The 13,315-nt window shown below is 41.5% G+C and overlaps 1 protein-coding gene across 1 annotated transcript in view; it reads left to right on the forward strand.

Moving 5' to 3' along the window:
- NAA15 (N-alpha-acetyltransferase 15, NatA auxiliary subunit) overlaps window positions 1–13,315 on the forward strand; it is a 61,252-nt gene that overhangs the window by 27,814 nt on the left and 20,123 nt on the right. Inside the window, exons 3-8 of the mRNA XM_054990184.1 lie at window positions 698–802; window positions 1,314–1,471; window positions 4,082–4,216; window positions 4,685–4,838; window positions 12,031–12,150; window positions 13,009–13,104. Of these exons, the coding sequence (XP_054846159.1) occupies window positions 698–802; window positions 1,314–1,471; window positions 4,082–4,216; window positions 4,685–4,838; window positions 12,031–12,150; window positions 13,009–13,104 (768 nt within the window). The remainder of the gene's footprint in view (window positions 1–697; window positions 803–1,313; window positions 1,472–4,081; window positions 4,217–4,684; window positions 4,839–12,030; window positions 12,151–13,008; window positions 13,105–13,315) is intronic.

The following is a 13,315-nucleotide window of genomic DNA, read 5'->3' on the forward strand; positions in this document are numbered from 1 at the left end:
AGAAAGCTAACCTGCATTGAGGAGTCAGCATTCTGATCCCTTCCCCACAAACAGTTTCTGTGGTGGTAGGGTCAGAATGTTGACTCTAATCTGGGAGTAGGCATTCTAATCCCGCCCCTTCCTCAAATTTTGGTGGAGTTTCAGGTGAGAGTGGTTTCCGGCCACAGGTTGCATATATCCTGTGGCCAGATGTTGTGCTCCCCAGTGCTAGAAATGGGGACAGAAAGAAATCTCTTAGATTATGGTCTTAGGATCTCTTTGTCAGCATCCTAAGACCTTAATATCACGGTCAAAGAGATCTTCACCCATTTACCCCTTTTTAAAAAACATTCAGCCTAGTAAAGAGTTTTTGAGATTGAGATTTTGGTGCGTTGTTATATTTTGGTTGGTTTTAGTAAATGGTATAGCATGGCTTTTGCACTGAACCAATGTGGCTGTTTGTTTGCTTTGGTCAAACAGAAACTAAGAATTCCCAATAGAAAAAGACTTTGCCAACAATGACAGAAGCAACTTGCATTTCTGTAAAGCTTTCAGATTTAATAGAAATGTGGCTTGAAATTTAGAGACAAGTAAAATCTCACATTTAGTTGGTATACCTAAATGTGTGCTACCCATTTCTCCATTTTACGCTTGTCTGTATTAAATTTTCTAATACTTATGATTATGGATTGACAGAATATCATGTTTTTGTTTGTAGAAACCCTGGCTATGAAAGGACTAACGTTAAATTGCTTAGGTAAAAAAGAGGAGGCATACGAATTGGTGCGTAGGGGCCTGCGAAATGATTTGAAGAGTCATGTCTGTATCCTTTAAGTTACACGTTTAGTTTTCGATGGGAAAAAATGGTTAATAGCTTTAAGTATGTAACTGATTCCTTTTTGCTTACTAAGTGAAGATTTTGTTATATACATTTCTAGAAGGGTTTTCCCCAAAACATTTGAATAGTAATATTGTAAACCAGCCTATCATGCAAGTGGAATTTATTCGTAAACCAGTTGAGCACCCTCTTTTTTTCTACCTGAAAATGTCATATTTATGGATTCAGATGGAAGCCTGATAATTTCCAAGTGTTCAAACACAGGTGGAGTCCTAGAAGTACTTTTGCTTCCATATTTTAAAAGTAATGCATTTTAGAGTAATGCATATTTAACTGTTACACATGTGAACTGTTATGCTAGTTCATACATGTATTATGTGCAAACTCTCTTACAGTCCTGGAAAATATTATTTTGTTATCACCAAATACTAATATGGTGTACTTCACTTACGTTCAATTGCAGTGAAACCGTGATATCCTTAATTAAAGTTTTCAGGCTGGCATGTCTATGGTCTACTCCAGAGGTCAGACAAGAAATATGATGAAGCTATCAAATGTTATCGAAATGCACTGAAATGGGATAAGGACAATCTCCAAATCTTGAGGGACCTCTCTTTGCTACAAATTCAAATGAGAGATCTAGAAGGCTACAGGGTGAGCAGAGAAACTTGAAGCATTGCTTTTGCAAGTACACTAACTAATTTGTTCTTGGAAATTAAAAATACAAGGGAAGCAAGACTTTGCAATCGCTGTTACTTTCCCAAGGGTTTACTGCCAAACTCCTCTTCCATGCCTACGAAAGAGGGAAGCTATTTCTACAGATTCCTTTTTCCCATTGGAGTGCCCACACCATTCCTGATACTCAGAAGTGGCTTTTCAGGAGGATGCAGTGGGAATGTAGGAAAAATCCATTCTGTGAGTGCAGCTCTGTTCATAGCTCTTTGGATCTAGTCCTTGAGTAGGAGCTGTTTTATTTCGTTATGAATCTTGGGCAAGGTACTGCTTCATAGTAGAACTGTTTCACAGACAGTGCTATTGTGAATATTTATATAAGTGCTTGAATGGTACTTCTGTTTTAACATTGTTCTGGTAGAATGTGTCCAGATTTAAAAATATTTCTGGATCATCAAATAAGACTGCATTCCATTGCTGTTCTCTGTTTTTTCTTCTCCTCATTCTTGTGGCTGATGAGACTTATTTCTCTTACGTTTTTTAACCACCGATAGTCATTCTAGTGAAGAACAAAGCTACATTTAAAGAAGAAAAGTTTCTGCTTTTCCCTTCATCATTATGGCTCAAGAAGGGCATCCTCAAGATTTTGTTGGCTGTGCCTTCAATTGATACTGAAAAATGTCAGTTCTGTGTGCCTTATCTGCCTGGGAATTGCAAGATTCAGCTGCCTGCTCTTTCTGTCACCAGTTTACCCTGAAGGCATGATCTGACCAAGCCCCCTCAGAATGGCTCTTTCTCAAAGGCCTAGTAGGATTCCCTGCCAGGGGTTGGCTTTTCTTCCCACCAGAGTGCTGTTTTTCCTTGCCACATTCCCGCTTGCCCTTTTGCAGGAACACTTGTGGACAGCTCCCTGCTTCTTTAGAAGCACCTGTGGGTGAATGTCAATGAGATGCTAAGCATCCTCTTCAATAAATGAGCTTGCTTTGCTCCCAGTATGGGACTGCACAGAAGCCATGAGGATGAAAACAGAGTTGCACTTATCTGTGTTCATGGAGTAGTCTTCTGTGCAGTCACACATCCCTCCCTCCTGCCCTGCTGTGAACTCTTTGGAACCTTAGTTTCAGGGGGAGGGGGTTCTCCAACGGCAGCATGGAGAGAACTGAGGGAATAGTACCCCTCCTCCTGGTCATGTGATGGTTTTGGCCGGAAAGCACCAAGGGTGGGAGGGGCATTCTGAAGAATGCTTCTAGAATGCTTTGGGAATCTTCGTGGCTGGCCTGTGTGTGTGCAGCCCCAGTGTGCGCCTGCACAGAAGACTACTCGGTGAACAACAGTCTCAGTTAAGTGCAACTCTGTTTTCTTCTCCATACTTTTCTTTTTTATGGATTAGTGATGTTAATACATACTTAGCTGATGATATTTGCTATTTGCCATCTTCTATGAGCAGGTGAAGTCTTCTTTTCCACTTGCTGTTCCCTTAGTGATACCTCTTCCCTCTTCAAGGTTTTAAATGTTTTTATCTTTTGTATCTCTCTTACGTTACTGTTTGTTTTAATGATTTATTTATGTTGGTTTTAAAGGATTTTAAGATGAGATTTTAATTTGTTTGTTTAATTTGTTAGCCACCTTGACCCAGTGAAGGCAGAAAGGTGGGGTAAAAATCTTGTTAAATGTAAATGAACAGTAAACCATTAGATCTTGCCAGGGCCAGATCAATGGGGGGGTAGCCTTCCCCTGGCACTGCCAAAGAGGGGATGCCAGGTGCGGCTGCCAGCTGCCGGGAGCACACCAGAGCTGGTGGTGGCAGCGTGGGTGGCTGAGTAGAGGGCTGGGAAGCCGCCTGCGCCATTTGCCTGCCCCACTGACGGGGCAGCTGGCTTGCCACGTGCGCAGGACAGGGAGTGCGCAGCAAGCCATCCGCCCCATCAGCAGGGCAGGTGAACGGCACGGGCGGCCTCCCAGCCCTCCACTCAGCCACCCACGCTGCCGCCGCCAGCTTCGTGGCACACAGTGCGCCAGGGCGGCTGGCTTGCCGCACGGGCGGCACACCTCCAGACCCCTGCATGATGATGTCACAGAAGTGATGTCATCACGCAGTGCCAGGAGCGTGCACACGCTGTGTGCGCATGCGGGGGGAATGCCAGACTTGGGTTGCCCTGGGTGCTGGCAACCCTAGATCCGGCCCTGGATCTTGCCAGTACAATATAATAGCTCAATGTCTGCTTATGAGTTGAGTCCTAGTCCAGCTCAAGTGAGTTGTCACCAAGTTCTGTAGCATTGAATGGAGCATATTATTTTTAACATCCAATTGTTTTCGGGGGGAGTTAACTAGCTTGGATTTTTGGCCCTATCTAGAATTTACTTCTGGAAACATGCTAGCTCTGACAATGCATTCAGCTTTGTTTAAAGACAGTGTGATTCACTAAAGTATTGTACAAAATGTCTATTTAAGTTGCTTGTTTTTAATGAAACTTTTTAAAAAATACCAACTCCCTGTAATGCATTTCGAAGTTAATTTTGTGACTTAGAATTTCAGTAATGAATGCGCAAAGACTAGATAGTAAAAACTGCTGTTTTATTACTACCCTGCAGGAAACTAGGTATCAGTTGCTTCAACTCCGACCTGCACAACGGGCATCATGGATTGGCTATGCTATAGCTTATCATCTGTTAGAAGATTACGAAATGGCAGCAAAGATTTTGGAGGAGTTTAGGAAGACTCAACAGGTATTATGAGTTAATGATTAGAACAGCAAATGGAGAATTAATAATATATCCTGATGTAGAGACAGAATATACATGCAGCTGTATATAAAAACCTTCCTATAGAACCAGTAATTGGAACCATTTATTTTGACTCTGCCAATTTCCTTTTCAGGGGAAGGAAGTAGCAGTGTGTGGATTGAGTGCATGCTTCTACACACACCCAAGACTAGTTGCTTCTGGGTTTGTTTGGCAAGTGCATATACCATTTTGATTGCATAATGGACACTGCACTTCTAGTCAAAGGAATTACATATAGGTGGTTTTTCTATACCAAGACCTTTTTTAGAGACTGGATCATGTGTTAATCAGTGTGGTAATGCCTGTTTGATATGTATGGTTTACCTTTGCTGGATTGGGACTAAGTGTTTTTTTTAGAAGTTGTGTTGTTGAAATTAAATTGACTGCTTCAGTCTTCTCTTACATATGCAGACATCTCCTGATAAAGTAGACTATGAATATAGCGAGCTCCTCTTGTACCAGAATCAGGTCCTCCGAGAAGCAGGACTTTATAAAGAAGCTTTGGATCATCTTAGCACCTATGAAAAACAAATCTGTGACAAATTAGCTGTTGAAGAAACGAAAGGTAACTGATTTTGCAGGATATTGTCTAAACCTGTCTGCAGTCCAAAATATGTGATTCATACTGGTTTAAATGCCTGTTACACATGTATGTAAGCACATGAATGTATATTATTCTATATAGTGAATTATTTATTTTAAACACTTGTATGTTGCATTTGTACCAAAATAGGGCCCCCAAGGCAGTAAACATTTAAAACAAATTTATCTACGTTATTTATAGTCCACTTTTCTCACTGGGTCTCAAGGTGGATTACACAGTGTTAAGTCAGTATCATCAGCTGGGATCTTCAATAAAAATGCCCTAGGGTATTCAAATGCAGATTTGCAGAAATTTGAAACAAATCCAGTACAGAGCTGAAAACAGTGCTGAAACAAGCATAACAATTAAACATGACATATTAAGCAATGCAGAAACTACTCAGTAGAAACATACAACAACAGACAGAACACATTAATATAGTCTACAGTCCCTGTCCCTTTACCAGTGTAGCTTTTTGAACCATTTCTTTACTGTACAGTGTTTCTACCTTTGTAAACTATATAGGTACAGTTGGGGGCCCATGGAAATTGTATGCGGAGGGGTTCTCCCATCCAAACACCTGACTCTTCAACACCCCCTCCCAAGTACCTCTTCCTCTTACCTTCCCCTCCCAAGACACTTCCTGATTTCTCCTTCCCCTTTCCAAAGATCCTTCTCCAGTACCCTGTCCCACCTCGTTGTACCTTGCTCGGGCCAGGTGCGGCTCACCACCATTGTGCCCAGCCTCACACCAGCTTGTTGCCTGGGCCTTAAGTGGCTCATTGCCCTGGGCCTTAGGGCAGCTTATCCTTATCTGGGCTTTTTCCTGGTATATTTTTAATAGCTCATGATAGTGCCCATGCTTACCCGTGCTTAATGCTTCACAATCTCAGAATATGTCATGATTCAAACTCCTACATATATTGGTTTAAAATTTTTGTTTTCTTTTTTTTTTGGCATTCAACTAGTAGTGAGAATCAGGTAGCCAGATTACGAGGAGTCTAAATACCTCTGAGCTTGTCTCCTTCCTGATCCTCTGAATCATTGAGTCTTAAAGCTCTCAGCCAGGATGTGATCCTGGACCAATGGAGCTGTCTTGGCATGTATCATCAAGATGTAGTTTGATGAGCGGGTGGAGTTGGGGTGTGATAACTCTGTAGAAATACTACTTCAGTGACGTTGGAACAGGTATACCAGATTCTTGATAGCGCTACCTCAGGAAGATATGCAGTCAGGAGTGGGGGGAAATCTTGTGGAACACTGCATCATCTTTAGGTAGTTAGGTGGTATACAACTTGGTTATTATACAACTTGGTATCCAAATATTCTGGTAGTCCTATTTATTGTTGCTATGTAGGAGTGTTTCTGTAGAAATAATACACTTTATTTTGTTTACTACTGAATTTATTTTCTGTCTTCAACCTTTTTCTTACAATTGTTTTGCTGCTTTTTCATATTTCTGCCATGCATACCCTATCGTATTGTTTATTTAATGTCCCGGTTGTTGTTCATAATGTCTCACACTGTGTAATCTGCCTTTAGTTTCAATGAGAAAGATGGACTATAAATAACATAAATAAAATAAATAATACCTGTGTTAAGGAAGCATAGGGTGCAGCAGCTTGCAGCTCTCAAATATTGTGTATATTCAATTTTTTAATGGAAAACCAAGACAATTTATACTTTTAAACACCATAAATATACAAATAGTGCAATTCTATATGTAATGTTATAAATGATGCATTTTACGTTTATTTATTAACAAGATTTGTATCCTGCCTTTCTGCCCCACTAGGGCCTCCAAGGCGGCTAACAAATTAAAACATACCAATTGAAATCTTATCTTAAAAACCATTAAAACCAGCACACAAGTACAAAAAGTTGTTAAATATGTTTGTTTGATAGGGAAGTAATGCATATATTTCAATTTTTCACAACTTTTCCACACCTTCCCCCCCCCCCCCCCCCGCAAAGGATCCTGGAAAAGTAACTTTCAAAGGCTTCAGAATTTCCAAAAATGTTGCATCTCTAGGCAGTGAAGAGCCTCTCAAGAAGACATTAATGGCCAGACATTCATATGGGAGAGAGTGGTGTTTCACATTCCCAGACCTAATTCATGGAGCACTTTAAAGGTCAAAAACAGCACTTAAAAATGGGCCTAGAAATAAAGACCCATTCTGCACAGTCAGTTTATAGCAGTTCAGATTTCATTCTGCTTCTCACAGTCTCCAGAGTTTCACATGAGAAAAGGAGGCATGAGATGCAGAATCAAACATTCCCCACCTTTTCCCCAGCTTTTTCCCCTGCGCATATACAGCGACTTTTTTTGAAGCAGCTGTTGAATTGCCACTGATGCGTCTTCTATGTGTGCAGAATTCTTAGTCCTGCACTGCTTTTCTCCCCACAACACTTTCCCTGGGCAGTGATTGGTTGGCCAGCTGATAGAAACCACTCCCTCCCCAGCTCTCCACATACACCCTCTTTATTTATTTATTTATTTTTTAATGACGGAAGGGTTGTAAAACTGACATCATTTCTTATGCTGCTGTATTGTGAAATCAAGACTGCAAATTCGTAGCCTTGCAAGCTGTGCCCACAAATTACATTTTTATCATCTGACTGACACTTTGGCATTAGGAGTACTCTGAAACAAGCCCCAAACAACTGAGCATCTACCCCCTCCCCTTTTTTTAATTTGGGGAGAATCACAATGCTGTGATGTTCATGCATTCTACCCCTTTAAACAGAATATCCATTCTGTTCCCTGATCGCAATCCACATTCCCCATTGATCACTTCTTGGGTTTACTTTCTAATTTCCTTTCTTTACAATCAGGGCTCATGTTCACAGTGATATGGAAATGAGGGTTGGGGACTTGTCTCAAGAATCTGCCTTCTCCATCCCAGAACACGGTCACATGATGTGAGGAGGCCAATAAGAATGCCATTTTGTTTGGGTAGCGGTATTTTAGCATTTTACTCCGGCAGAGAAGCACCGTTTTGTACCAAGCCAACAATTCAAACCACACCAGAGCAATCTGCTAGCAGTTAGTGGAACAAGCTCAAAAAGTACTTGGTACATTCGCTTCAAGAACCAACTCCGCTGCCAATTGGTGGGCATGGGACTGCCCAATAAGTGAATACAGGAAAAGGAAGAAGGAGGGGGGGGCTTACACTAGGTTGCAACATTACAATGCATAATCTGAAATTTGAAAAAAATAGTGATGTTGGCTCCAGCCTGCACAAAAGGCAGCTTGACACAGACATACCTTGATTCATCTGGAATAAAAAGGCAGATGACAAATCTCCTCGAGGTCATGCAGTGCAGAATGCCAGGAGCCCAAACCCATTCAGCACCAATTGGCATGAATACTCAGATGCACCAGCTTAAAGTGTGCTATGCAGAATGGGCCAAAATTGTTAACCAGTGTAGCTTTTAAACATGAATACTGCAGTATGTACCTTTTTAAAACCTTTATTGAGGCATCTTAAACCAGCTGAAGCTTCTGTCAGGTCTTGGCAGACCTCGCATGGGGCTTTTTCACTCACTTGATTTCCTTACTTCCCATCCCACATGCTTCCTATCCATGCAGATCCCATAATCTTTACCACAGCCTTTTTAGATCATAGAAGGGCCTTCCACCCTTTTTTAACTGGTGGAAAACCTGGCTTGATACAACCCATAGAGAGCATGGATAATTGTATCTAGTTGCAGAAAGGCAGACAGCTAGCATTCCAGTCGTGATTGGTGAAGGTACTTCAAGTCATGGATACTTCTTGTGTATCCAAAGGCAGAGCCTTAGTAAAAGCAGGGCTGGATCTAGGGTTGCTGGTGCCCAGGGAAACCCAAGTCCAGCCCCTCGCACATGCACACAGCGTGCGCACTCCTAGCGCTGCGTGATGTCACTTCCATGACGTCCTCATGCAGGCGAAGCGTGCCGACCGCCCGGCATGCCAGGTGTGCCACGGAGTTGGCGGAGGCAGCGCAGAGGGCTCGGAAGCTGCCCGCACCATTCGCCTGCCCTGCAGGACAGGGGGCAGCCACCCGCCCCCTGTCCCATGGGGCAGGCGAATGGCGCAGGTGACATCCCAGCCCCCCCGTGCTGCCTTTCACCTGCCCCACAGAACGGGGCGCATGGCAAGCTGGCTGCCCCCTGTCCTGCAGGGCAGGCGAAAGGCAGTGCGGGGGGCTGGGAGGCCGCCCATGTTGCCACCCACTCGCTCCCGGCAGCTGGCAGCTGCACCCGCCGCACCCTCCTTGGCGGCGCCAGGGGCAGACTACCCCCCCTGCCCCCCCTCGATCTGGCCTTGACTAAAAGCATCCCCTACTTGTTTCATTGGGGGGAATGCTACCTCATTCTTCACAAGTGATACTTCACCATCCTGTCTAAAGAATTTCTAAGTAAGGGCATCTTCATTCACAGTGCTGTTCATTTGAATTATATATATTGTGTATCAGGTGGATAATCCTAAAGAACCTTCAATAGAAAACATGTTCTAGCTGTCTGAGCACTTCGTGGATAAAATCAGTTGCATTCATTCTAAACTGGATGCCGCTGCCAATAATCACATTACTTGAGGTTACTAGTTCATCAGATTGTTGTGTTTGCTTGTATGAGTTCCAGTCGTCATAATTTGAGAATGTGAACTGAAGTGCAACATAAATGATGATGGAGACATACTTCTGTTCAGTGCTTTAGCTTGCCTCATTATAGTATTTGCTGAATTTTGTGCTGTACACCAGCTGATAATGCTTAACTGGTAGCCAAATAAGGTGAAATGTGTGGTTGGTTTGTGTTTACATTTCAAGGCTGCATATAAACAGATGTAATAGCACTGTGCCAATAGACATGAAAGGAGTGAATCAAAAGCTAATAAAGATAATGATTGTGTGGATATTGCTGCAGGATTCTAGTTTTAGAGAAATAGCTTGAAAAGTAGCCATGTCTTTTGAAGCCTCCATAAATATGTTGTAATTTGTTTGTTTCATAAGTATAGTTCTTTTAAAAAAATATTACGAGTCTTGGGAGAAAGTCTGGAAACATAAGGACACTCAGTATTTCCTTTGTACAGAAGTAAGTTAGGTTATATTCATGCAAAATATGGTGAGTTTTTAAAAACTTAATTAGACAACCTGTATTAATCTGGAAATTTTTCAGTGCATGGACTATCTGTTATTTTGTGTTAATGGAAGCTAATTGAGCTGATCCAAATATAAAATTTAATTACTCTGTTGCAAGATATTGACATTCTAAACTATTAAGACATTTGGCCCTGTTGGCATCAAGCTTCTTTACCAAAGTTTTAATAAATTGATAACCAGTCTGTAAGGTTACCTATGTGTTAAGCATGCCTATTTTTCAAAAATTAGATCCTGTTTGGAGTTCTTTATAGTTAGAAGAATCTTTATATCAAGTCTTTGCATTTTAAAGAATCTAATAGTTCTAGTTTGCTTTAAGTGAACCAAGTTTGAGTGAACCAGGTGCCTCTTAGTAACCATCATGAGATGGCTCCTTTCTCCATGATTGGTGGCAGAAGGTGGCACTTGGGGAGAAGACTTCACCACACTACGTACTGGTATGCAGCATCCTACCAGGGGGCGATACTCTCCTCGATGTTATTCACCATGTTATGCCCCCCCTCACCCAGCTGGCTCGGAGTTTTGGACTAGGGTGTCATCAATATGTGGATGACACCCAGTTATATCTACTGTTAGATGGGCAACCAGATGCCACGCTGGATAATCTGGCCAGGGCTTTGGAGGCCATGACTGGGTGGTTGTAGCAAAGTCAACTGAGGTTGAACTCCGCAAAAATGGAGGTCCTGTATCTGAGCTGTGTGTCAACAGGGTTGGGACATCATTGACACCTATGCCAGTGGTGAGGAGCCTGGGTGTGATCCTGGACACTTCCTTGTTAATAGAGGCCCAGCTCACAGCAGTTGCCAGATCTGCATTTTTCTACCTTCAGCAGATCAGGCAGCTTGTTCCCTACCTCTCGACCAGCAATCTGGCTACAGTGATCCAAGCAACGTTCATCTCCAGCTTAGACTACTGCCATTGAGGTTGATCTGGAAATTACAGTTGTTCCAGAACGCAGCAGTATGCATCCTCACTGAGACACTGGTTTGGACACATATACGACCTGTCCTGTACCAGCTGCACTGGCTTCCAGTTGAGTTCCCGGTCAAGTTCAAGGAATTGACTATGATGTTCAAAGTCCTAAATGGACTGGGAACTAAATACCTACAGGACCGCCTCTCACCATATGTTCTCCAGAGGGCCCTTCATTCAGCCAACCAACATCTTCTGGTGTTCCCTGGCCCCAAGGATGTTCACCTAGCCTTGACCAGGGCTAGGGCCTTTTCAGCCTTGTCACTAGCCTGGTGGAATTGCGTCCAGACTAGAGAATTGTTACAGTTCTGCTGGGCCTGTAAGACGGAGTTGTTCTGCCAGGCCTATGGTAATGGTTGAGGCTTGGACGGGCTACTTGGTTGTCTTCCGTTTAGCTGAGACAGAGATATCACATATTGCTGCTTGGATTTGGTTTTAATTTTCATATCTTGTATTATATTATTGATTTTATATTGTATTTTATGTCATTCTAATATTATTGTTACCCTCCCTGAGATCACTTGCGGGGAGGGTGGGCTAGAAATGCAGTAAATTGAATTACATTTGTAGCAGAATGACCGAAAGCACACAGGGGTAAATAGGGTAGGGGCATTGTAATACATAACATAATGTATATTGCTAAATCGTAAAGGTATATATGAAAGTCTTATCATAGGGTTTTCAAGGTAATGATAGGATGTTTTGGAGGTCTTTCATTCATGGGTTGCCATAGGTCGGAGGCGACTTGACAGCACATAACACACACTCATATATGAAAGTGTGTTGATTTGGAGCACTGATGTGCTTTATAATGCACATCAGTCTTGTTTTTAGTAACTAGGCACAGCTTCCTCTTTTTGGAATAGTTTACTTGGTATCCCAGCATGTTGGGCTGTGGTAGAACTTCTTTTCTTGATTTCCTTGCCCAGTTTGAAATAAGTAAAATCCCTTAAATGTGGCAGGGTAAATAGTTGGGGGGTTACATGTAAGAGAGAGCATTTTTCTAAAATTGTATCACTCAATCGCCTCTTAAAATTTATTTGTAATTCTGCATTTTTAACAGGAGAACTTCTGTTACAACTCTCCAGGCTGGAAGAAGCAACTGAGATTTATAGAGGATTGCAAGAAAGAAATCCTGAAAACTGGGCTTATTACAAAGGCTTAGAAAAGGCACTTAAACCAGGTAACAAAGCTTGGGCAAAGATAAGGGTGAATCTGTGAAATAGTTAACATTTTATTGAATTTTATGTAGAAGAGGTCATTCATTCTCTTGGGCTACTTTTTCGGCATATGGAATTGCAGTAGTTTAATTTTGCTTTTGTGCAGGAAAATTAAATATGGTAGATGACAAATACATTTTGTGATTGTATGTGTCTACATTATCCTAATGGTGGAAGATGAATTCGTTTTGTTTTTTCTATTCAAGGTTTTCAGTGTTGTATAACTTTCAGTGAAAGTAACTTAATGTACATTTCTTTATCCACCTCTCCAGAAATGTGAACAAAATTGGTGACATTTCTCTTGTTTCACAACACACTTGAGTTTTAGTTTGATCAGCTTGGTTCTTGGACATAACTGTGAAAGCAAAGGGAAAGCTTACTTTAAAGCAACTACATATGGTAAAACTTGCCATGGCAGGAGGAACTACAAATGTCCAGCAATCTTAAGGAAGATGAATAATAATTTCATTCCAATGGTGTGATCCTTTTTTTTTGCCTAGTAGCCTCCTGTACCATATGAGAAGCTGCTATTGAAATTTAGAGTAGTTCCAAAAGTTATTTGGCATGGGGAAATGTCAAATATTGGATCATGATTAAACATTTTAAACTGATTGCATGTTTGGTTAACATTGAAATGCAGTATATTTAGGATGTTGTTGCTGTAGTGTTCGGCAATTATTGTGAGGTTTATTGTCTTATCTAAATACCAGATGGGCCTTTGCAAGTAATCTTTTTTCACTTTTGAAAAATTTACTTGCATAGGAAAAACATTTTATAAGACTTTGCAAACATTTGTGTGTGCGTGTTTGTTTTTCTCTAAGGTAACATGTTGGAACGGTTCAAGATCTATGAAGAAGCCTGGACTAAGTACCCAAGAGGATTGGTTCCAAGAAGATTGCCATTAAATTTCTTATCTGGTAAGATACGTTTTTAGCAACTTAATAGAATAGTTTTACCATTAGAGAATAGCACGTTTCATGTCTTATCACCCTTTCATCAATAACTTAGACATGACATCAATTTTTTTCCTTTTGGGCATCAGCTGTAGATCTAAGAGAATACTGGGCCTTTCTTTTGTCTACAGACTAGGCTTCCTGATTGCTTCTGTTGCCATGACTACCTTATGTT

This window comes from Eublepharis macularius, chromosome 10 (assembly GCF_028583425.1).
Source record: "Eublepharis macularius isolate TG4126 chromosome 10, MPM_Emac_v1.0, whole genome shotgun sequence".
NCBI classification, from domain to species: Eukaryota; Metazoa; Chordata; class Lepidosauria; order Squamata; family Eublepharidae; genus Eublepharis; species Eublepharis macularius.